At 43.0% G+C, this 25,940-nt stretch overlaps 2 protein-coding genes across 5 annotated transcripts in view; one reads left to right on the top strand and one right to left on the bottom strand.

Moving 5' to 3' along the window:
* On the top strand, positions 17,615 to 22,081 carry LOC109224252. Its single transcript, XM_019388839.1, has 9 exons — positions 17,615 to 17,857; positions 17,954 to 18,202; positions 18,320 to 18,748; positions 19,066 to 19,135; positions 20,151 to 20,377; positions 20,486 to 20,624; positions 20,688 to 20,947; positions 20,986 to 21,538; positions 21,666 to 22,081. The coding sequence occupies exons 1-9, from the start codon at positions 17,615 to 17,617 to the stop codon at positions 22,079 to 22,081; spliced, it is 2,586 nt and encodes an 861-aa protein (XP_019244384.1).
* LOC109223463 (pentatricopeptide repeat-containing protein At3g60050-like) overlaps positions 23,638 to 25,940 on the bottom strand; it is a 6,812-nt gene continuing 4,509 nt past the window's right edge. For 3 of the 4 annotated variants that reach the window (XM_019387788.1, XM_019387790.1, XM_019387791.1), the window contains one exon: positions 23,638 to 24,397. The gene's annotated coding sequence lies outside the window, so the exon portion shown is untranslated. The remainder of the gene's footprint in view (positions 24,398 to 25,940) is intronic. The other variant, XM_019387789.1, reaches the window with a different exon arrangement.

Here is a 25,940-nt window from a genome sequence, read left to right as displayed (position 1 = left end):
TCCCCCCGGAAGGTCAGTTACTCGTAGAAGCCAAGATACATCAAATGGGGCCTCGTTAGGAAAATAATGTACTGGGCCAAACGGTTGAATGAACCGTGTCCGCATAGAGCAACTGAGCCCTTAACAGCAAAGGCATGTATACTTGTACCAAGTAATCAAAGAATACTTCCCAAAAGCATTCTGCGAAAAATGGTTCCAGAGCCAAAAACGTCCCGAATACGCGGGGACTGGCGTCGACAACTCGAAGCGATATGACCCCCGGGTAGGACTCCTAACTCATGAACCCTAAAAGAGGCAACCTTGCCATTAATATTACTATAAGTCCCGAAATGGTACCCGATCTCGAGGACCTCCGTCAAAAGAAGTTAGGCTCCAAGAAGCCATCAAATATCACTATCAGTCCCGGGATGGTACCCAATCTCGAAGACCTCCGTCAAAAGTAGTTAGGCTCCAAGAACCCATCAAATATCACTATAAGTCCCGGGATGGTACCTAATCTCGAGGACCTCCGTCAAAAGTAGTTAGGCTCCAAGAAGCCATCAAAATATCACTATAAGTCCCGAGATGGTACCCGATCTCGAGGACCTCCGTCAAAAGAAGTTAAACTCCAGGAAGCCAATGCCATCCTAACTCGTAAGCCCTCAATGAGGCGACATCTAAATCACAAAAAAGCTCCAGAGCCGAAAATGTCCCGAACACTCGGGGACTGGCGTCGAAAACTCAAAGCCACATGACCTCCGGGTCGGTAACTCCGGGATCGTAAGCCCTCAATAAAGCAATACCAAGTTTGCAAGTTATGGCTCCCGAGCCGAGAAATCCTCGATAACTCGGGGACTGCCATCAATCGCCATCTCCATCGACTTACAAAAACCCGAGGCCATAAGACCCCAAGCGGGCAGACTCGGTCTTGTAAGACCTATATAAGGCAATAACAATATCTGTAAGACCTCAAGCAAGGCATGTACCACACTTGTACCAAGTGGCAATATCTGTAAGACCTCAAGAAAGGCATGAACCGTACTTGTACCTTACTAAAGGCATAAACCCAATCTCAAAGTTAAGGCTATATATCGAACTTGTAAGACCCCTAAAAGGCATACCCTCGATATAGAAGCCGAAACTACTTCACTCGGGACTAAATGGCTCCGGCCAAACACAAATGACTACGGTCACAAGGTTGTACCAGCCAAACTAACGCAACTCGGGGATGCCCGACCGTCGCTACAAAATTACAGGCCTTCAAATTACTTCGAATCAACTTCGAAAAAGAACCGGTTAAACAGGCTACCCTCGACATAGGCAAAAGAACTTCGACCACGTCAGCTCCTGAACATTGGCTTCGAGATACTCAGCCTCCGAGCCAAACCTCCCGAGGTGCTCGATCATCGCCATATAACGACTCGCAATCGAGGTTTTTTATTAAACAGTCGAAGAGTCAAGCAAACACTATATCAAAAAATCCTTATCGAGGGAAAAATAAAGCCTACATAAAAGGTCGCATCGACCCACGGCGTAAGAGCCACTGTCGCCAGACCACACATAAAAGGTCGCATCGACCCAAGGCGTAAGAGCCATTGTCGCCAGCCCACACATAAAAGGTCGTATTGACCCAACGCGTAAGAGCCATTGTCGCCAGCCCACACATAAAAGGTCGCATCGACCCAAGGCGTAAGAGCCATTGTCTCCAGCCCACACAAAAGGTCGTACCGACCCAACGCGTAAGAGCCTAAAGGCCAGCTTTAAATTTCTAAACTTGAGGGTCGAATGAGCTCGAGTCGAAATCCGATTTGGAGACTGAACCCGAAACAGTTAACTAAATATGCCTAAGAGAAAAAGCATAAGGGCCACTGTCGCCAGCACATACAAAAGGGCGTACCGACCCAATGCGTAAGAGCCACTGTCGCCAGCACTAAAAACAAAGGGGAGGAGAAGTGATAAAGAACGGAAAGCCTTTTATGCATATTTCTCACAGAGGCATGCTTACAAGGCCTGTAAAACCTTTACAAAGAAGGAAGAAAGCAGAACCCTAATCTATCATCGAGCTTACATCTTCAATGGCTCCGCCGGAGGTTGCGCCCCAATGGTTCCGGCTCCAACTTCAGGTCCTTCAACAGCCTCTTCCCCTCCGGGGGCTCTACCTTTGTTCTCATCATCTCCTAAGTCACTACCTGACGCACCTCCAGAAGCAAACAAGGCAGCACCCTCCTTTTCCAGGGTCTTCACCCTCTCGAGCTTGGCAGACAAATTGATAAATCCCGTTTGTATATCTTCGAGAGTCCGCCTTCGAGATTCTAACCAAGCATGCTCCACAGCTCGAGTCAATTTCAACTCGGCCTCCTCAGGCACTCTCCCGGCTTGAGCATTTTTTGCAACGACATCCTCTTTATACAAAGATATAAGCGCCTCCGCTTCAGTTTTGATCACGGATAGTGCAGCTACTACCTTAGAATGGAGACCTCTATACTTGTCACTGTCCACCCTTGCGTCATGAAGCTGATGCCCAACAAAGGCTATCTTTTCCTGGAAGGTATCCCTCTCAGAAGATATCTCTCTCACGCGCCGTTTGAGTTCGAGAACTTCGGAGTCTTTGGCTCGGAGCTCCTCCCTCAGTAGGGCGCTTTCCTTCCCAAACTGCACAAACCAGATTAAAAAATGTCAAAACGCTGGGATCTGGCGAACAGTCGGGCCGTAGAGAACGAAAACTAGGTAACTTGATCAACAAGGCAAGTCTTCTCATGATCATGACGGACCGCCTCAGCCTGAAGACGGGTGAAAGTCTGACCATAAAGCGCACTGGCCTGAAGCATGAAAAAAGACAAGTTAGAAAGATAAAGATCAGGGTGACAGGCAGGATTTACGAGAACTACCTGCTCACAGAGCCTGTTCATCTCACTGAAGACGAGCGAAGCCTCGAACTCGGGAACCCCCCCGAAAGCGGATAAAGGCTTCTCAAGCGTATCTCTGCTTCCGACGGGCAGCCCCGCATCGGAAGGTTCTTCATTCCGGATAGCTTGTTTTCCCCTAGGAGGTGAGATCGTTTCCTGAGGAGAGTCACTCACCATGATAACACCAACAGGGCCACTCGGAGTCGCCTCTTGTCCCTGTAGAGCTCCAGAACCGTTTTCCTCCGAACCGCCTACTGAATACATCTCGGCCCGAAGGATATTTTGGCCATCGGCCGACTCGGGAGCGTCACCTGACACCCCCTCTGTAGCCTCTCCAGCCTGAAGTTAGACCGCGACGACATCAAGCTCCGGCTCGGGAGCCACCATCTCTGCGGCATGGGGGTCGATCAGGTTTTCCCCTCTATCGGACGCCATCGAGAAACCATTTTCCCCCTCGCCTTCGACTCGGGACTTCCCGTTGTCTTCGGAGTTAGGGCTGCCGGGTCGGCCTTAGTTTCTCTCACCTTGATCTTCTTGGATTCTGAAAGTTCATTCGACGGATCCGTTTGTCTTTTCTTCCCTTCATCGGGTACCGAAGCACCCTCCTCACCAAGTGATGCTCCCTTCATTAGGGGGACCTCCCCTAGACCTACACAAATGCAAGAAGTAAGCACAGGGAGTGAAAGCGCTATCAGTAGCGATTCAGATTGAAAGATACGACTGCAATAGGGTGAAGGCTCACCATGGTCCTTAGCTTGCCATCAAGCTTGAGACAGACCACGCCACACTCGCTCAACGTATGGGCAGATCGAGTCCGTCCGGCCGACCCAACCCGAGAGGTCCGCGACAGCGCCAGGGTAAATTACTGCGGCTGCATTAGTAGAGGAAATTAAGTGCGTGGAAGAACGTACTTGAAAAGAAGTAAGGGAACACTAGATAACGTATCTACTTACGTTCCATGTTCCACCTCTCGGGGAACGGCATCCTTTCCACCGGGATCAGGTCCAAGTCCTTACTCGAAACAAGCGGCTCATCCACCCTCCGTTCCTGACTTCTTCGATGCAGGCAAAAAGGGCCCTTGGAGCTCGGCAATGAAGTTTAATCAGGCCCCCATGGAAGAGACGAGGGTTGTACATTCTGATCAGGTAATCAAGGGAGAAGGGCATCTCCTCAACCATGTTCACATAATACCGGAACATGTAGACAATGCGCCAGAAAGAAGGGTGAATTTGGTCAAGGGTCACTTGGTAACGTTGGCAGAAGTCGAGAATCACGGGGTCTATCGGAGGCAAGGATGGCTCCACCGGCCCAAGGGTAAATGGGTAAGTATACACACTGAGAAAATCGGCTTTATATGTGGTTATATCCTCCTCCAGAGAAGGGATCTCCACAAGCACCGCATCTCCCCAGCGACAGTCAGTCCTCACCCTTTCGACGTCTGTTATTGTGCTGATATACTGAGACACAGGCTCTCGACGCCCCGACTTCGAAGAAGGTCTCTCGACCTTGAAATCGGAAGCCCTCGAGAAAAATCCCGGAATACATTCCTCGGCACGAGGAGGCACTGCCGCTTTGCCTTTGGGTGGAAGCGAAGGGGAGGGGGTCACGTTCTCATAAGAAGCAGAGGCGGAAGCTTTCATCATTCCTGAAAGATTTCAAAGGGAAAGGGAAGTTGTGAAGGTAAAGGTAGAAGGAACCCTTTTTGGGAGCTTGGTGGTGCAGTAAGTTGTATAGAACGAAAGGAGAAGTATTTATAGAAGCCCCACACGCACGTTGAAGGGGGCCAAGGGATAGCCAACCGATGTGATCAATGCGAAGGCTTTTGGGAGCTGTGTGTACGCCATATTTTGGTACCTTGTGACTGTCGTCGTTACGAAAGTACCAGAGAGGCAGGAATTCAAGGTTGTTTCTTATCACTTTCACTCTAAGAAATGCGGGGACTATCTGTATACGATAAAATCGAAGGGTCAAATTTCCCATCGTTGTGATGGCTTGTAAGCATATTTCACAGGTTCGAGGCTATGGTCGAAGTTCACCCTCGAGGCCTACCGATGCTCGACCATAGGGCGGTGCAGACCAATAGTTATAATGAAAAAGTGGGGAGTTCCCTAGGCGCATAACTAGAGCTGACAAAGTCTAGTGAGCTATGCTCAAATCCAAATCATGATCTCAACTAGTTGTCCCATCTCCATATCTTTTGTAATTAATGCATTGGTACTATGTTGGGGTTTCCCCTCCTATATAAAGGGGATCCCTGTCATTTTGTATTTATCTGAGGCTCCATACTAAAATATACAAGAACATTCTCTCTGCTCTCTAACACATTCTCTTGAGTTCATTACATAATTTATTGCTTACATTCATTGTGTTTTATTTATTGTTCATCATTTATTGCTTATTATTGGCCATAAAGAGCCGTCATTGATTTTATTCCAACTGTTAGTCGCCCATCGATTACCCCCGATAGCTCCCAGCCGAGCACCCGACTCGACCCCGAGGCCCACGAATAGGCGAGCTCGAGGCCCCGATTGGCAGTTATTCGGTTTGATTAACATCTTATTTTTAAGCTCTTATCTCGTTTCTAAGTCTTTCACATAGCATCAAATGCTTAACAACCAGCATAAAAATAAATCACGTATTTTTAGAACCTCACACAATCAAATTTAATCGTTATTACCATTTTCGCGGTAAACAATTGTGTACTTTCAAAGACGATATCATTTATGGGCTTACATTAATTGGCTTACGACGTACTCTGACGTACGAAAACATGGGGTGTAACAATGCCTTAATATGATAATGAACTTTATCTAAAAAAATTCACTTTATGACTATTTGTTCAAGTTCATTTCATTAACTTAGCCATAGACATGCTTTATCTATTGAACATTCCTTCGCTTATTTGATTATTTATTATGTCCTTGTGCACATTTATTGAAAGTTGTGAACTTATTCTTTGGTGACACTTTGGGACTATTGTTGTGATATTGTGGCACTTGGCATTTATTGTTTTACGGTATCGTGGCACTTGTGGACATGTTGAGCGGATTGATTGGGGTGTCAGCACGAGGTTTTTCCATGAGATTTCTTTGTCTATGGTTGTGCGCGTGGGGAAAAACAAGGGTAGTGTTTTCTCGGGCTTCCCACGTGGCATAATAAGCTATAAGCGTATGTTGCAATAAAAGGGTGGCATATCATTTTATGTGCAAATGCGACATAATAAGGGTGGCATATGTGGTATTTTCGGGGTATCTTCTTATTGTTGTGATTGTGTTGAGACGCGGTTGATATTTCATTCTCAAAATTATTTTCTGAAAGTTTACGTGTTGCAATTACCTGAGTTAATGGCAGTATTTGACATTTCATCACATGTCTTACCTCTATTTGCATTTTCATGATCAAAGATGAGTTTCACTACACTGAGTTGTTATTACATGTTCTAAAAGGGATTGTGATTTCTATTTTCAGATATTTTTCAGTTATCAATTTTCTTCGATATATTTATTGCACAAGTTATTTATCTAGTGAGTATCACACGACTTGAACCTTGTCACTACTCCACCAACGTTAGTCTAGATACTTACTGGGTATTATTTGTGGTATACTCATGCTACACGTTTGTATATTTTTGTGCAGATCCAGGTACTTTGGACCGGACTGATCGGCAGTGAGGCTTTGCTTACACCGAAGACTTCAAGGTATCCCTGCATGATCCGACCGCAGGCCTCAGAGTCACCCTCTTGTTTCATCTTTATTGTTTATGTATTTCAGACAACACTATATTTTGAGATTGATTCCGTGTATTCAATTAGAGCTTGTGACTCTGTATCACCTAGTTCTGGTATATTATGTTGAATATTTGAATATTATGTTGAATATTTGCCGCTTCGGCCTGTATTGCTCTTATTCTTCTTTTATGTTAAATCTTGTCTCGTTATTTCATGCTTTTGTTCTTCTAAAAAATGCTTATTGACCGACTTACCTAGTTCATAAGACTGGGTTCCATCACGACTCCTAAGGAGTGACTTTGGATCATGAAAAGTTGGTATTAGAGCTCTAGGTTCATAGGTTCTACGAGTCGCAAGCAGGTTTAGTAGAGTCTTGCGGATCGGTACGGAGACGTTAGTACTTATTTTCGAGAGGCTACGAAACTAGTAGGAAATTTCACTTCTTACATTCTTGTTCATACGGATTTTTTGATTTCTAAGCTTGAGATTTTGTCTTTATAGTCTCTCACAAATGGTGAGGACACCCACTACCAGATCAGATGGGCACGCACCTGCACCCTCTTCTAGAGCCGCGAGAGGCCAGGGTCGAGGTAGAGGCCGAGGAGGGGCACATGCTACAGCTAGAGCACTTGCCAGAGTAGGGACTGGGGAGCCACCAGTAGCTCCGATTGAGGAGCAGGCACCTGAGATGCCTACTGCTACCCCTGGACTCCAAGAGACTTTAGCATAGTTCCTGAGCATGTTACCTTGGCTCAGGCGGGATTGATACCAGTCGCACCAGCTACTTTTTAGGCTAGGGGAGGAGCTCAGACTCCCGCCTCCTGTACTCCAGAGCAGCGTGTCCAAGCTAATTAGGTTCCGGATGTTATGTCAGCACAGCCTGTTATCGCGGTTCGGCCAGAGGCATCATATGAGGAGCAGAGGAGACATCTGAGGTTCAAGAAGTATGATCCTCCTACTTTTAGTGGCACAATTACTGAGGATGCATCGGATTTTCTAGACAAGTGCCACTGTATTCTCTACACCATGGGCATTGTGGAGGTGAGCGGAGTCGCCTTTGCTAGAATTTAGCTGTCAAGGGCGACATATAGGTGGTGGTAGGCTTATGAGAAGAGTAGGCCAGCTGATGCAGCGTCACTCACTTGGACTCAGTTATCGGATATGTTTTCGAAGGATTTAGTCCCGCAGACCCTCTGGGACGTTTGGCGCACAGAGTTAGAGCAGTTGTGTCAAGGGACTATGACGGTGTCGGAGTATGCCATCAGGTTTAGTGAGTTATCCCACCATGCGCCTGCTGTGGTTTCTACAGTCAGAGATCGAGTTTGTAGATTTATCGAGAGGCTCAGTTATGGTATTAGATTCAATATGGCACGACTTCTGGAGACTGATACTCCATTCCAGTAGGTTATGGAGATTGTCAGGAGGTTAGAGCATATTCGTGGTCAAGAGAGGGAGGATAGGGTAGCCAAGAGGCCTCATGGTTCTAGAGGATTTGGGGGCTCTTACTCTGGGGGTAAGGTTTGTCATGGCAGTGGTTTTATCAGTCGACCAGTTCAGTTTGCACTTCAGGCCAATCGTGGTGCCCCAACTATTCAGGGACCTCAGGGTAATCATTTTGCACAGCCATCTTCTAGTGCACCTCCTCCACGGGGTGCTTACAGCGGTTATTCTAGCCGTCTGGGCCAGACTCATTTCCAGCAGCCACGCCCGCCAAAAGGTTGTTTTGAGTGTGGTGATGATTGCCCTAGGCATAGGAGGGGTGGACCTCCACTGGTTACACAACCATGGTTGCTGCTCCAGTTGCTACTCCACCTGTACAGCCAGCTAGGGGTGGAGGACAAACAGGTAGAGGTCATCCTAGAGGGAGAGGTCAGGCCCGTTGCTATGCTTTTACAGGTAGGACCGAGGCTGTTGTATCAGATGTTGTCATCACTAGTATTGCTCCGGTCTGTCATAGGGCTGCATCAGTTTTATTTGACGATATGTTGGTTAACTCCCTGTAAGCAGAGGACCATTTGAAGCATTTGCAGGAAACCTTCGATATATTGAGGAAATACAACATGAAGCTGAGTGTGCTTTCGCGGTCAGCTCGGGCAAGTTCCTCAGGTTCATGGTATCCAATCAGAGAAAAGAGATCAACCCGGACAAGATAAAAGCCATATAAGATATCACCGTAGTTGACAACGTTAAGGCAGTACAAAGACTGACCAGGCGGATAGCTGCATTGGGCCGATTTATTTCGAGGTCGTCGGACAAGAGCCACCGGTTTTTCTCATTAGTAAAAAAGAATAACGACTTCTTTTGGACCCCGGAGTGCCAGCGAGCTTTAGAAGAACTAAAATGGTACCTATCGAGCCCTCCCTTGTTGCACACTCCAAAGGCGAACAAACAGATGTACCTCTATTTGGCAATTTCTGAGGTAGCGGTAAGTGGTGTCCTGGTCTGGGAAGAAGAAGGTACGTAATTTCCTATTTATTATGTTAGCAAAACTCTAGATGATGCCAAAACAAGGTATCCACACTTAGAAAAAGTAGCGCTTCCCTTATTAAGCGCATTTAGGAAATTAAAATTGTACTTTCACTGTCACCCCATATGTATCGAGACCTCTTACCCGCTGAGAAAAGTTATGCACAAACCCGAGCTCTCGGGCCGGCTAGCCAAATAGGCCGTAGAGATTAGCGGGTACGACATCGAGTACAAATCCTAGACCGCCATAAAATCTCAGATTTTGGCAGACTTCGTGGCCAACTTTACCCCGGCCTTGATCCCCGAGGTTGAGAAGGAATTACTACACACCTCGGGAATTTGCTCGGGGATCTATATCCAATTCATGGACGGTGCTTCTAATGCAAAAGGGTATGGGTTGGACATCATACTAAAACCACCCACGGGTAATGTAATAAGGCGGTCTATTAGAACTGTAAAATTGACTAACAACGAAGACGAATATGAGGCTATGATTGCAGGTCTAGAACTGGCTAAGAGCCTGGGGGCCGAGGTGATCAAGGCCAAATGTGACTCCCTCCTCAGCGTCAACCAAGTCAACGGGACGTTTGATGTAAAAGAGGAACAAATGTGGAGATACTTGGATAAGTTGCAGGTGACCTTACACCAATTCAAGGAATGGACTCTATAGCACGTACCTCGAGGTCACAATAACAAGGCCGATGCATTGGCCAATTTAGGGTCGTCAGTCAACTCCGACGAATTCGACTCCGGAGAAGTAGTGCAATTGACGAACTCGGGGATAGAAAAAGGTCACGCCGAGGTGAACTCAACAATCTTGACTTGGGACTGGAGAAACAAATATATAAACTACCTTCAGAAAGGGAAAATGTCGTCGGATCCCAAGGAATCTAGGGCCCTATGTACTAAAGCTGCTAGGTTCAACTTGGTCGAGGCAAAACTATACAGAAGATCGTTTTTCGAGCCACTAACTAGGTGCTTGGGTCTGGGGGAGACTGACTATGCAATGAGGGAAGTACACGAGGGTACTTGTGGAAACCATTTAGGAGCGGAATCCTTGGTTAGAAAATTGATTAGGGCCGGTTATTACTGGAACGAGATGGAGAAGGATGCGAAAGACTTCGTTTGAAAAAGTAACGAATGCCAGAGGCACACCCTGATGATTTATCAACAGGGAGAAATGCTTCATCCGGTCCTATTGCCATGGCCGTTTAAGAAATAGCGGATGGACATCGTCGGTCCCTTGCCATGGGCACCCGGCAAAGCCCAATACATATTTCTCACGACCGATTATTTCTCCAAGTGGGTCGAAGAATAGGCGTTCGAGAAGGTTCAGGAAAAAGTGGTCATCGACTTCATCTGGGATCATATAATATGCCGATTCAGGATACATGCCGAGATCCCTTGCGACAACAGGAAGCAGTCATCGACGGCAAGGTAAGTAAGTTTCTCGAAGATCGCAAAATTAAAAAGATCTTGTCAACACCCTATCACCCTAGTGGTAACGGTCAAGCGGAATCAACAAATAAAACTATACTCCAAAACTTGAAGAAGAGATTGACCGATTCAAAGGGAAAGTGGAAAGAAATTTTGCCGAGGTCTTGTGGGCATACCGAATGACTTCGAAGTCAAGCACCGGTGCTAATCCATTCTTTTTAGTCTACAGCACGAAAGCTCTGTCCCAGTCGAAGTAGGAGAACCGAGTCTAAGGTTCCAGTACGCTACCGAGACATCGAATGACAAGGCCAAATCTACAAGCTTAGACTTATCGGATGAACGACGAGAAGCCGCCCTAGTCCAGTTAGCGGCCCAAAAGTAGCGAATGGGGAGATATTACAATCAAAGGGCTAACATTCGACACTTCAAGGTTGGGGACTTGGTATTAAGGAAAGTAACACTACATACCAAAAACCCAAATAACGGGAAACTAGGCCCGAACTGGAAAGGTCCATACAGAGTTACCGGTATAATCGGGAAAGGCTCATATAAGCTCGAGTTAGGGAACGGTGTACAACTACCGAACAACTAGAATGTGGCATACTCAAAGCGGAACTACTGCTAAGGTACGAACACAATTTCCTTTCATGTTTATTACGCTTTGAACTAACCCATGCAGGTACTCGGTCAAGGTTAAATTTGAGAATTAAGATTGAAAGCATGTGTTTCACTCTTTTTCCCTTGGACCGGTTTTTTCCCGAAGTGGGTTTGACGATGAGGTTTTTAACGATGAAACAGTAAAACGTGCTACCCTAGTTTGAAGACCGGCCTGAGGCTGGGATTGCTTATCACTCGTATTGGATAGATTTTGAACCCTCACGAGCTCAGTCTCGAATACTGGGGGGCCATTACACCCTAAGTCAGGATCCTTAGAAGGAATTTTTTTATTTGAGATTAAAAGCCAAGGCTTGAATATTAAAATTAATTGTAAGGGTCAAATGGTCAAACAAACCATGCCCGTGTAGCTCATTTTCTCCATGGTGAAAAGCTTTTGTGCCTTCGATGATGTACTCTACATTCAAAGTAGTAGAAGAAGTTTGCCTTCTATATTTCATCATTTCACAATTACACCAGCGCTATTATCGTTAAGTTACTTAGAATAAATAATGGATTCAAAACCCTAGAGCCCAAGGGCCTCACCAAATCGGGGACTACTACCCGGTAATAAGATCGGACAACTCGGGCTACCGAATCCCAAAGGCACCAAGCTTATTAGGCAGGGCCAAAACATGAAAGGCTACGACCAACTTAAAACGGTTCAGAGACGTCTGAGTCCGCGCATAGAAATTAAGGTCCTTACAGATGGTTAAAACAATGAAAAAATACTTCAGACCCGGTTATAAAAAGAGCCACCTTCGGCAAAAAATCATCGTGTCCGGTCGAAACATTCAAGTATCTAAAGACTTCATTTTTTATCAGATATTCCGAAGCCAAAGCAACTCGGAGTTGTTATTTAAATTAGGCCTCATTCGAGCTCTAGGGGAACAACACTCTAAATTATGACAAGTTCTATGCTAAGGCATTCACGGCATATTTCAAACAAAAAGTTGATGCTGAAAAATTAGGACACAGTATAGCCGAAGGGAAAATTTTTATACATATCAAAAGTATTTACAGAGGCACTATGAGGCAGCCCCAAAATAATAAAAAAGAAAAAATGTACAAAGGAAAACAAAAAATAAACCTACGCATTTTTCGCCTAGCTTCGCTAGAGCCCGACTTGCTGCCCGAGCCCTCGGGCTCGTATATCTCATTGACTTCAGCCTCGATCCTCTTCGATTTCGGTCATTAGATCAAACCCCCGGGCATGCATTTATTCGGTCTTCGTTATTATACGGGCCTCGGCTACCTCCACGTCATTCTTATATTGGGCCAGCATGTCTTGGACCTTGGAGGCTCGTTCGAGCCTCTTCTAGCTTGGACATCAATGCGGTGTACTCCCGGCCAAGGGCATCCCGTTCCGAGACGGCCAAGTCTAGTTTTGCTCGGAGCTCATCATTTAGCCGAGACCATTAGTCGGCTTTATCTTTCATCACCCGAAGCTAGTCCTTGGCTGATGCCAGATCCTATTTGGTGGCCTCCTTTTACGAGGCCAAGAGATCCATCTTGCTCCTCAACGCCTCGGCCGAGGCTTTGACGTCGTCCATTTCGGCCCGGAGCTGGTCGATCAGGTCTATTTTCTCTTGGACTTGTGAGGTTGTGGCGTTAGTAGCTGCTCTTAGACTCTCGTTATTAATCTCAAATACCCTTACCTTTCCGACCACAACGGCATGCTCCCGTTTCACCGACGAGGCCTCCTTTTGAGCTTTTTCCAGCTCGGCTTGGAGGATAGGGAGTTTCTTGAGGGCCACATCTCTTTGCTCACTAAGAGCTTTGTACATGTCCTTCTGCTGGACCTACTCCTTGAGCTCAAACTCGAGATGGCTCACCTCCATCTGAGATCGATGGAAGCTCTCATAGTGAAGCACCGAGGCCTGAGAAACAAAATAATGAAATCATAAAAATATGCTAAGGTTAAATAAACCCCTTAAGGAATACAAGGAAAGAAAAACATACCTTGTTCAGCGCCTGTTGTGCCTCGTTGAAAAGGCTCGAAGCGTCCACTTCATTCATCTTCGCCAAGCAGCGAAGGTAGATGGCAATGCCTACCGGTGCCAACAGCATCCTCGTATCTGCCAGGATCATAAACATGACCATTCTTTTATGATCGGGATCCACGCTCGAGGCGGGGAACTGCTTCACCAGCTTTGGGCTCGAGCTCGGGTCGACTGACTCCAGCAGCACGTATTTTTTCAGGATCTCCTAGTGTCCAAACCCGGAGTAGTCCTCCAGCGCACCGATGTCCATGCCTTCAAAGAACAGGTTAAGGGCCTAATCTGCAGCCCGTGACATCTCGGTTGGCTTTTCTTTAATGGCACGAGCCTCGTCAGATAGAGACTCTGTGTGAGACAGCGACTCCGGGACGTCGATAACATTGGAGGCTTCTCTCGGAGCAAGAGTAGCTTCTCGAGAGGTCATAGCCACAGGCTTTCCCTCGGGCTCCTGCGCTAAAGAGAGTTCCAGCTCTCGGTCGCTTCCCTCCGGTGCCGCTCGCTCTTCTACAGCAATGGCCGGCTCATGGCCGACGAACTCTAAGTCGTCATCTTCAGGGTAACCCCTAAGCCGGTAAAGGGATTCCAGGTCTGGTACCCTGGCCCGAGTGCTCTTCTTGTTGCTCTTTCGGACCCTGTCCGTGACCCTCTTCTTCTTGGCCTCGGCGTCCGTGTCCGGGGAACCAGAAGACCCCCTCTTTCTTCTCTTCTTCTCCTCCTTCTTCACAGCGGCCTCGGCGACAGGCTATCCCGAAACGAAGGGTTTAATAGGTGAGGACGGAGCCTCGTCCTCGTCCACTGCTCGAAGCTCAGTGGTCTTGGGCAAACCTGTGGAAGACAAAAGGGGACTTAGTAAAATAACGATTAAATATAAAGGCAAACTCAATCCGGGGGAGAACACTCACCATGGAAGCGGATCTCCACTTGCCATTTGAGAGTTTGCACCATTCGCGCTCGGAGTACGATAACTGTTTGCAGATCCCCTCGACCCGCTCTTTGAAACGGGGAACTGCAATGGGGACTCGGGCAACTGCTACACAACGGTAAAATCAGGAGATGAGAAAGAAGAACAAAGCCCAAAAGGTATTTTAACTACTCAAAAGGAGGGGAATTTACGTGTTAGGTTCCACTTTGTAGGGAACGGCAGGAACTCGAAGTGAATGAGATCCTCGGTCTTCACCCGAATGAAACTCCCCTGCCAGCCTCAATCCATGTCCTCGTCGATACTCGAGAATGGGATTTTTTTTGCCCGTCGGGCAAGCTTGATTAATCCCCCTCGGAAGATTCGGGGACTATAGAGGCGAAGCAAATGGTCGAGGGTAAACCAAGGCTCCTCCGTGTCATTAATGAAGTGATGGAGGAGGATCACGATCCTCCAAAAGGCCACATGAATCTGCCCGAAGCAGACGTCGTACCTTTTGCAGAAGTCGAGGACTATCCTATCCACCGGGCCAAGCGTGAAAGGGTACATATAAACACTTAGGTACCCTTCCACATACGTGGTGATGTCCTCATCGGGGCCAAGGACGACCACATCCTTTCCCTCCCACTCGCAGTGCTCCGAACCGTCGGGAGCGTGTCCTCGGTGATGGACCATATGTACCTCCAAACCTCCTCACCTCGATCCCCTTGCTTGGAGGCTTTTTCGACCTTAAAGTCATCGTCTATAGCGCAACCTCCGGGGATAAAAATTTTTAGAGGAGGTTCCAGGGCCGCTTCAGGTAGGACCACCTCGACATCCATGGCCGGGTTAGAAGTTGAAGGAGCGGTTTGTTGGGGCACAGATTTTGAAGTTTCCGCCATCGAATTCTGGGAATATGAATGTATGAAGGCGGGTATGAAGATTTAAAGATGAGAATGAAGGTTTGAAGGTCAAACTTGAAGGTTCAAGGACAAAGTATAAAGATTTTAAGATGGAAAGATGAAGATATGAAGATGTGAAGAACAGTGTATGAAGATTTGAAGGGATTATGAGCAAGTAAAAGGTTCGGGGGTAACTTAAGAAGGTTTGAAATCGGAATGTAAAAAAGTGAAAAAAGAACCGAAGCTTTTATAGGAGGGAAGTAATTAATGCGTGACGTTTCGCATTCGAGGACGTTCAACCGGCAGCTGACACGTGTTCGAAGTCAGAACGACACGACTGATGAGACATTTTACTGACTCGTCGACCCGATTTCAGCATACAGAGGAAGGAACCGGGGTCAATTAATCACTTCTCGTCGCTTCGATAAATCTGCTCTCCGAAAAGTGAGGGGACTATCTGTGTACGGGTAAAATCGGAGATAATGTTACCCCTAATGTTTCGGTAAAAATACGAGAAGGATACATGATCTGACACGACCTTGAGTAAAGACGAAGGGTTCTTTGTTTCGAAGCCCGGGGAGGATGAACAGTGCATCCGGGATCGAACACGGCTGAACATTGGTTCCGGACAGAGTGAAGGTTCGAGACTAAGGAAAAAGAGTAAACGGTTAAGAACAATAAGAGTGGAGCCGTAATATCCGCCCTCAACCGGATGTCACGGCGCGAATCCGCCCGATATCAACTGTGGATCAACATTTACTAGGAAAAGAAGATTTTTACCTTCTTTAGACTTGTACTAGGATTGAAACTCCCCTACTATATAAAGGGGAAACTTTTTTATTTAAAAAAACACTATTGGCACGCATATAAAAGCAATAAAAGTTCATTTTCATTCTCTAGCTACTGTTCATTGTGTTCTACAGCTACTTAATTATTCGGTTACAACCAAGCCAGTCTTGAGGGCTCGACCGAGGTCAGTTTTCAGAGTTCATCTAAAAGGCCAGGCTTAATTGTTCATCGCGTTTAGTTTAATATTTTGCTTCCCTTTACTTTAATTAATTTCTGTTCATAGATCATTTGTGTTAAATTAAATCACGTATCATTTAACCTCCTACAAATTTAATTGTTACTTATTTTAAGGGTAAACACATATATTGGCAACCTGCTAACCTGCTACATGAGTGTAGTAGGTTAGCAAAACCTTTTAATTAGCATTATGTTTAATCATAGTTGTTGCGTTGCATCGAGCAGTTGTGGAATTTTAGAACTGTTTTTGTAGATTAATAAAAAAATCTATATTTAAACACAGAATGTGTTAATTAGCGACCTCGACGTCCTAATTTCACGGAATCTTAAAAAAACCTAAAAATTTGAAGGAAATAAATTAGAAAACACTCAAATCCAACCCCTAAATTTATATTAATGGCACCTCCTTCAAACGTAGACGGTGTAAACTGTGGTGGATGTAAAAGTGAAAGCTCTGCATTTAATGGGATTTTTACATACCTATACACTATTGAAAATTTTATTACCCTAAATGTCCATGTTTAGTTAATTACTCGGCCTAAACAAGTTTTGTTTACAAAATATATTCATTCCACCTTAAAAGGCTCCCAATCCATTATTTGTGCCTTCAATCAAGGGATTTAGTTACACCATTTTCCTTTTTTCTCCTCTTTCCCCTTTCTCTCCAGATCTTCCACCCTTTTCAAGAAAAGGTTGGCAAGAACAGACCTCGCTAACTTATTCTTTCTTTCTAAGCCCAAAAAGAAAAAGGAAATAGTGTTTGACATTTCAAGTCATTGGAGTTCCCATTAATTATATGATTTTGAACAATAATGATTCGTGGCTGACTCAAATAGTTCCCTTGCACGTGTCACGTATAGTTCCCTTGCACGTGTCACGTATGGAATCACAAAAACTTGAGATTTGAATCTCCTCTTTTGTTTGGTTCGCCCTTTTATTCCAAAGCCCTCACTCTCCTCCTTTTAATAAGCTTACTTCTACACATTAATAATGTATAACAATTTGCATTTTCTTGGGCTGTTGGACTTCAGCTTACTACGGCCCATGATACAGGCCCACTACCAGTTTAGCTATGGTGTATTTATTTGTATTTGAGCTTCTGGGCTAAAGCCCAATATAATGTAAAAACAATAGAGAGATAGGGGTTAGGTCGGTACATTCTAGAACTGAACAGAAATGAAATTTTCTCTCTCGTTCCTCTTTCTCTAAGGAACCCTAATCAATTCTTCTTCATACTTAGCTCAATTTAGTAAATTTACATGGTATCAGAGCGGTGTTACCCTCACTCATTTTCATCAATTTTTCACTCGATTGTCAGTGTTCGTGGTTGACTCTGCTTCTGGTAGTTTCCTCTGGATTTGCAGACAGAATCAAGGTCAGAGTTACTTTTTCGTCATCTATTGGTGGTATGTGTGATACGTGTGGGTGATTTTGGATCGAATTGGACCGATTTCCTCCTCCGCTGCTGACCTAGGGTTTTTTCGTTCAGACATTTAGAATCTACATTCAAGGCCTTTTTCGGTAGCGAAAACATACGGTAATCTCTTTCAATTTTCCTTTCCTTGCATTGGTCATCTGTTTGTGTTAATTACTTCGACGAAAGTCTCTGACTCTCGCTATGGGAGGTTTTGATACATCCTCGAGTACTACCTATACTCCTGACCCATCCAGTCTGCTGTTTTTACTTTCTTCTGATGTGCCTGGTGTATCTCTTGTTAGTGTGCCCTTCTCTTGGACTGGTTTTGGGGGTTGGAGCCAGAATATGATCGTATCTTTGACTGCTAGAAATAAAATAGGATTCATTGATGGGAGTTGTCCGAGACTAGCTGAGGATACTCCTCAGTTAATCAGTGGGATATGTGTAATAATATGGTTATTTCCTGGTTGACTATCCCTATCCCCGGACATAGTTGAGAGTGTTCAATACTCAGATACTGCTGAAAGTATTTGGGGTCAGCTTAATAGAAGATATGGTTCAGTTAGTGGGATTAAGGTGTTTGAGATTAAGCAAGAGATAGCATCCACTCATCAGGGTTTATTGGACATTGCTTCCTGTTTCAACAAACTCAAGAAGTTATTGGATGAACTGAGGTTTATGTGCACTAATCATGCCAACACTTGTGTTTGTGCTGCTAAACCTGGACTTCAGAAGGAGGAAGAGGAGAACATATTACACCAATTCCTCATGTGTCTGAATCAAACCTATGTTGGTGTTAGGAGCAACTTGCTCATGATGCAACCTCCACCTTCTCTCGATACTGCTTATAGTATCCTCCTCCAAGATTAAAAGCAGAGGCAAATTACTCCTAATTCTCATTTCTAGGGTGACTCTGCTTCTTTTCATGTCAATCTGAACAATAAATCTGCCCCTCCTAGACAGTTTGTCCAGAAAGTCAGTTTTGATCAGAACAAGTCTTCTCTTTTATGCAAGTATTGTAAGAAACCTGGACATTTTATTGATAAATGCTATAAGCTCCATGGATTTCCACCAAACTTTAAATTCACCAAAGGTAGACGAACTGCTGCAAATGTTGAGGTGCAGAGATCAGCTTGTGCTACTGAATCTGGACCAGTTTCCACTGAGAGTCCTGTTGATTCTAATTCTGTGATTCCTGGTCTGTCTAAGGACCAGTATGCTCAGCTCCTGATGTTACTTCAGCAACATCACATTTCAGAGTCTCTCTCTCAGTCTAATCTGATGGCTTCTGCTAATTTTGCGGGTATAGTTCCTTCCCCTGATTGTGTGGGCAAGGTGTCTTATGGTGCATGCATGCTAACTAGAGTTTATGAGTACACTTGGATAATAGATTCTGGGGCCACTAATCACATGACTTCTAAGAAAGAACTTCTTTTTGATATTTAGCCTTTAGTTGTCCCATATTTGGTCACACTTCCTAATGGATATAAAGTCAAAGTCACTTGCACTAGTTCTCTTCAGTTTCATTCTTTCACACTTCATCATGTACTTTTTGTCCCTAGTTTCCAGCACAATCTTATTTCTGTTCACAAGCTTGTTGCACATTCGATTGCCTGGTTCTGTTTGGTAAATCTTCATGTTTTCTCATACAGGCCCCTTCAATGAAGAGGCCACTGGAAATTGGTAAACAGGATCATGGGCTATACAAGCTTGTGCAACCATGTCCATAATCTGATTCTACTGCTCTTGCTGCTGCTTGTAATAGTTTTCCTACTTGTTCTTCTATGTCTTCCAATTGTAAATACCATTCTCCATTGGCTACCATTGGAACTGATAATCATTGTACATACCATTCTGATTTGAATAAAATGGAGATTTTATGGCACAATAGGTTGGGGCATATCCCCTTTGTCAGAATGAAGGATATTTCATCCATTCCATGCAAATTTTCCTCCAAACAGCCTTTTACTTGTTGTATTTGTCCCTTAGCTAGGCAACCTAGACTACCCTTTCCTGATAGCGCTATCAAAACTTCTCATCCCTTCCAACTTGTACATGTGGATATTTGGGGACCATATAGCACTCCTACTTACAATGGGTGCAAATATTTTTTGACTATAGTAGATGATTTCACTAGAGCCACTTGGACTCACCTTATGGGGTCTAAAAGTAATGTTTTTCCTCTGATTAAAGCTTTTGGTGCCATGGTCAAAACACAATTTCAAACTTGCATTCAAACTATTAGAAGTGATAATGCTCTTGAACTTTGGTCCATGTTGGCCAATTCTTTGTTGACAATGGCATTGTTCACCAAACATCTTGCCCACACACACCACAATAAAATGGGGTAGTTGAAAGAAAACATAGGTATTTGTTGGAAACCTCTAGAGCTTTACTTTTTCAATCCAAGTTACCTATTAAGTTTTGGGGTGATTGTGTCCTCACTGCCACTTACCTCATTAATAGATTCCCTTCCAAGTTGCTTGCCAATAAAACTCCTTTTGAATTACTCTTTGGGAAACCCCTTCATATAATCACATTAGAACCTTTGGTTGCTTGTGTTTCTCCACAATTCCTAAGTGTCACAAGGACAAGTTTAAACCTAGAGCCGATCCTTGTGTTTTCCTGGGATATCCCTTGGCTAAGAAAGGTTATAAACTTTACAACCTAGCTACTAAACTAACCTTTATTTCTAGAGATGTAGTGTTTCATGAGGGTATTTTCCCTTTTGCCTCAGTCTCTCCTTCATCTGTTACTTCTACATCATCTTCTTCTCCTGTTCCTTTCTCTTCTGATGAGTTTCATTACACCTCTTCTCATGAACCTGATCCTGTCTCATCCTCAACACATGTTGCTTTTCCCTCTTCTTCTTCTATTCCTTCTCCTGTGTATGTTCCTCACTCTTCTCCTGTCCTTGAACCTGCTCCTGCTCCTCCTATTGCCCCTAGTCTGTCTCCAGCTCCTGTTAGGAGATCCACCAAAAATCATGTTACTCCTAGTCATCTTTAACACTATGTTTGCAGTCTGCCTCCTTCTCTATGTGGCTCTAGTTCTTCTCCCTTTTGTTCTCAGAGTTCAGTTAGCGCTGCTGGCTTGGAACCCCAAGCTTGCCATCAGGCAGCTTCTATTCCAGCTTGGCAAGAGGCTATGAGAAAGGAATTTGAGGCTCTTAAGGCTAATGATACTTGGTCCATTGTTGAATTACCTCCTGGCAAGAAACCCATAGGTTGTAAATGAGTCTATAAGATAAAATATAAGGCTGATGGGTCTATAGAAAGATATGAAGCTAGGTTGGTTGTTAGGGGTGATACACAGGTGGAGGGTGTAGATTTTAATGAAACTTTTTCTCCAGTCATCAAATTTTCTACTGTTAAATGTCTCATTGCTGTGGCAATGAAAAGGAATTGGTCTATGTTTCAACTTGATGTGAATAATGCATTTTTGCATGGGGACTTGGATGAGGAGGTCTACATGAAATTGCCCCCTGGTTTGTCTGCTGAGAGTGTTGCTTCATCTAGTCAGTCTTCTAATTTGGTTTGTCATCTTCAAAAATCTTGTATGGTTTGAGACAGGCATTTAGGCAGTGGTATGCCAAGATATCTCATGCTTTGTGTTCTAGGGGTAATTTCCATTCTTTGAATGACTATTCCCTTTTCATCAGAAGATCAGGTGGTTCCACTGTCCTCCTTGCCGTTTATGTGGATGATATAATACTTACTGGTGATGATTTGGAAGAAATCTCTGCTTTGAAACTCTTCTTGGACAATCAGTTCAAAATCAAAGATCTGGGTGTTCTTAACTACTTTCTTGGCATAGAAGTGGCATATCTTCCTTCTGGGATATTACTACATCAAAGAACGTTTATCAGAGATCTACTTCATGATTGCAATTGTGATATGTTGTCTCATGTGACTTGTCCTATGGATTTGAACTCTAAATTGAAGGCTGCCATGGGTGATCCTCTGCCTTCTCCTGACACTTATAGAAGCTTGGTGGGGAAGTTGAACTTTTTGACTCACACAAGGCCTGACCTTTGTTTTGCTGTCCAACATCTCAGCCAGTTCATGCAGGCCCCTTGTACTTCCCATATGAAGGTTGCTTTGCATTTACTTCGATACCTCAAAGGTACTTCTGATGTTGGGGGTGTTCTATGGCAATTCTCCATCTCTTTCTTTGTCTGCTTTCTGTAATAGTGATTGGGTTGCTTGCCCAAACACTCGAAGATCAGTCATTGGGTTTTGCATTCTTTTAGGGGATTCTCTAATTGGCTGGAAGGCTAAGAAGCAACCAGTTGTCTCCCTTTCTTCCGCTGAGGCTGAGTACCGAGCTCTTAGTAAGGTGGTTGCGGAGTTGACTTGGGTTGTTCGACTTTTATCTGATTTTGGTGTTGCTGTATCTTATGTTGTGCCAGTGTTTTCTGACAACCAGGCGGCCATTCATATTGCGAAGAATCCTGTTTTTCATGAGCAAACAAAGCACATTGAATTGGATTGTCATTTAGTTCGGAATAAACTTGGTGATGGACTAATCTCCTTGCATCATGTTCCTACCACTTCTCAGCTCGCCGACATTTTTACAAAGCCACTCACTGGAGCTATTCATCACTCTTTGTTGCTCAAGTTGGGGGTTGTAGCACCCTCCAACTTGAAGGGGGGTGTTGGACTTTAGCTTACTACGGCCCATGATACAGGCCCACTACCAGTTTAGCTAGGGTGTATTTATTTGTATTTGAGCTTCTGGGCTAAAGCCCAATATAATGTAAAATAATAGAGAGATAGGGGTTAGGTCGGTACATTCTAGAACTGAACAGAAATGAAATTTTCTCTCTCTCGTTCCTCTTTCTCTAAGGAACGCTAATCAATTCTTCTTCATACTTAGCTCAATTTAGTAAATTTACATGGGTTGTAGTATATACGCATAGATCTAGCGCGAATACTCATCATTTATAATATAGATTATCAGGATATTATTTAGTCTTGTTCACTTCCTTTGCTTCAGATGTAGAAGCATTTAAATCGAAGAATTAATGGGTGCTCAATTGAATTGATGCGCTCTATTTATGAACATAAAAAACTTAGTAACTACAATAGCACTCAATTGAATTGTTGCGCTCTACCCAGTTATATACAACTATAATACCACTTAAATATAATTTTTATACAATATGTCTTTTGTATATTTTGTATCTGATTTATACATAATAAAAAAACAAATTTCATACAACTAATTATATATTATACAACTTATCTACAACTTTCATACATTATTTCTACCCAGTTATATACAACTAAAATATCATACAACTTAAATTCAATTTGTATACAAAATTTATACAATATTGTTCAACTTTCATACAATATTTAAATAAAATATATATATATATAAACAACAAAATACAATTTTACTACAATTTCGTAAGTATAATGTATGTCATGTCTTCTTCTTCTTCGAGTTTCAATCTGAAATTCAGCCAAAATCAAGTCAAATCTTCAACAAAACACCCTCAAAATTGAGATATAAACGCCAAACCATATTCCCAATTGTTTGCAACAACACCCAATCCAAACAAATAATGGTTTTTGAAAACCCAAATTCGAATTCAAAGCTTCAAAGCTTTTTAATGGTTGTCAATGGTAGAATTGCTGCTCTCTTTTCCTTTGCTCTACATTAATGGAATTAGGGATTGATTGATTGATTGATTGAGAGAGAGAGAGAGAGAGAGAGAGAGAGAGAGAGAGAGAGAGAGAGAGAGAGAGAGAGAGCATGAGGGAAAGAGAATAAGAATGGGAAATAATTGATTCCTAATATAAAGGAATTTAATTCCTAAAGTGTATATAATTAGTAAACTTGTATATAGGATGTAATTAAAAGGAAACTTGAGTAGGAAGGATAATAAAGTTTCCAATAGTATATAGGTATGAAAAAATCCCTTTTAATGCGTGAGCCTAAAATGCTAATATCTTACGTTGCATCTTAAACACTAAATGCGAAGTTTTAATTTCAAACTACAAAGACCTACGCCCCAAATATAAACTTGGTTTCCCAAAGTTTTAGGAGAATAATGTTATAATCAAGAATTTAACCTTTATTGTTCTGTAGTTTGTGCATGTTTCTTTTTCCTTTTCTATTTGGAAAGGAGCTAGCCTTAAGTTGAGGGTTTAAAGAAAAAGGATTAAATTAATTAATCTTGACATCTTATGTTGGGATCGAATGTCGTTTATTTTTCTAGGAAATTGAATAAAACAGAACACTCGAGAGATTGCTAAAAAGCTCTTTTATACTCAACTTTTACATGCCAAACTCTAAGTGAAGAATATATATATATTAATCCTAAAGCAGCAGTGAGCTAGTGCCTAGATATGCAAGACAGTACAAAAATCAGGTCATTTGAACTGAGCTAGTACCTTAGTGGAGAGTGCAATCATGCTGTGTGTATCACTTGCATACTCCCATTATACACCCAAAAGCCAAAAGATAAAGACATCTATATTTCAGTCCATCTATATTGCTATTTTGCGCATAAAGAAAAAGAAAACTTGCTTCTTATCTTTCCACAAGAACAAGAATCACCAAATGCAGGTCCTTAATTGTCTTAGGCAAAAAGTCCACCTCATATTAAAGATGAGGAAAACACAGTCATATCTGTGAGGCCAAAACACAAATCTGTGACATCTGTTGTATATAGGGACTCTCCTTCTATGTAAATCAATGTTAAGTGAGAACTACTTCATATGTGAGCACCCTCCTACAGAAACATGCTACCTTATAAAAGAGGTTTCCCTTTCCAGATTTTCTTCCATGACTAGAGACTAGCCATCCTTGCTTATGGCCAGAGTTCACATGTAATTTTCCTTTTTTTCAGTCGTGTCCAGGTTAGTGAGTCTTATCATTAAGTAGACTTCGAAAGCTTCCCAGATAATGTCACCAAGCATTATGACTTCTCCAGAAGGTTACTTCTCAGCCATGTCACGTTCTGTAGTTAGTCTATGCAAAGTGAATAAACTTTTACTTGCAAAGTTTATGTAATAAATAATGCCACATCAAACATTTCAGCATGTTAATACTGGATAAAATTCATCTCCATGGAAACAAACGGTTAAGACAACACAAAAGATCAGAATTCATTACAATCGGCAACTTTTGCAAATACTAGCCCATAAAGGAACAGTATCATGAAGGGAGCCATGACGATTAAGAACATGGGTTTCAGTAGCACAAACAATTAAGATGCACTAAAGCCACCAAAGAAAAGAAAGGAGAGTCATAACTCACTCATCAATACTACTGGAATCGCATAGTTTTTCAGCATAAGAATAGAGCATTACACTTCACCAGGCATATCACAAATGTGATTGTTTGAATAATGGTGCTTTGCCCTAAATCCTAATGATTAGATTGGTTTAGGTTCTAAAGCTAGATAATAATGAACATATATAATTCAACACAAAAGTTAGATTCCATAGAGTAACCATTGATTATCTCAATAGTCAATATATTATTCAATTACACCATACAGATTTCCCGGTAATCAAAAAGAAAAAATTATGCTAGAATAAAGTACCACTAGAAATGCATGAAAGTTGAAACACTCAAGAGAATGATTTAACTCTTATAATGCGAGCATGGAGAATCACAGATTCAAAGTTGCCTATTTTTATTTGATTATTCATCCGTTTATCAATTTAGAACAGCAGACGCTATGCCAATGTTTGGAAAAGCGATCGCTTCGTCGCTTTAAGCGCGAAGCGACAAGGCATCGCTTTTTACTGCCTGAGGCGACGCGATCGTGTGAAGCGCACGCTTCAGTGAAAAAAGCGACAAGGCGACGAGGCAACGAAGCGAGTGAAGCGATCGCTTCTGTTAAAAAATCGCAGCTGGGCCCTTTTTTTTAAAAAAAAAAAAGATTGGGTCTATTTGTAAAGTATACAAAACAGACCCCTAACCTCGCTTCTGTAATTGCTTGACAAAACAGAGGCCTCTTCTCTCTTCTTCATCGACAAAACTAGGGTTTCCAGGTAAGTTTCTTCTTCTCATTTTTTTCTTTCTTCTTCTTGTTCCCGTCCAGATTCTGCTCTTTTTTTCTTTCTTTTTCCTCTTCCTTCTTCTTCTTCTCTTCTCTTTTTCATTTTTTCTCCTCCAGCATCTGTCTGCACAGCTAGGGCAGGCGCTGGTTTTCTTTTTTCCCTCCCTTTTTTTCTTCTTAATTTTAATATGTATTTTAGTTTATAAAATTACTTATTATATATATGTGTTATATCTTTCAGTTTATTTGATTTTTTAATGTGTATTTCAGTTTATAAAATTAATTATTATATATATGTTATACTTTCAGTTTGATAAATTTTATATGTATTTCAGTTTATAAATTAATTATTATATATATTATATGTATTTTCACAATTGCGCTTCACTTCAATGGAGCGTGCGCTTCGCTTTGCGCTTCGCTTTTGAAGCGAGGCGAGCCCCTGTCGCTTTTTTGTCGCTCCCGCTCTCAAAAACACGTAGGGTAGAGATGGACAAAGAGTGA

This window comes from Nicotiana attenuata, chromosome 3 (genome assembly GCF_001879085.1).
Source record: "Nicotiana attenuata strain UT chromosome 3, NIATTr2, whole genome shotgun sequence".
NCBI lineage: Eukaryota > Viridiplantae > Streptophyta > Magnoliopsida > Solanales > Solanaceae > Nicotiana > Nicotiana attenuata.
The sequence above is the reverse complement of the archived record's forward strand: the minus strand, read 5'-3'. Positions and strand labels throughout refer to the sequence as shown.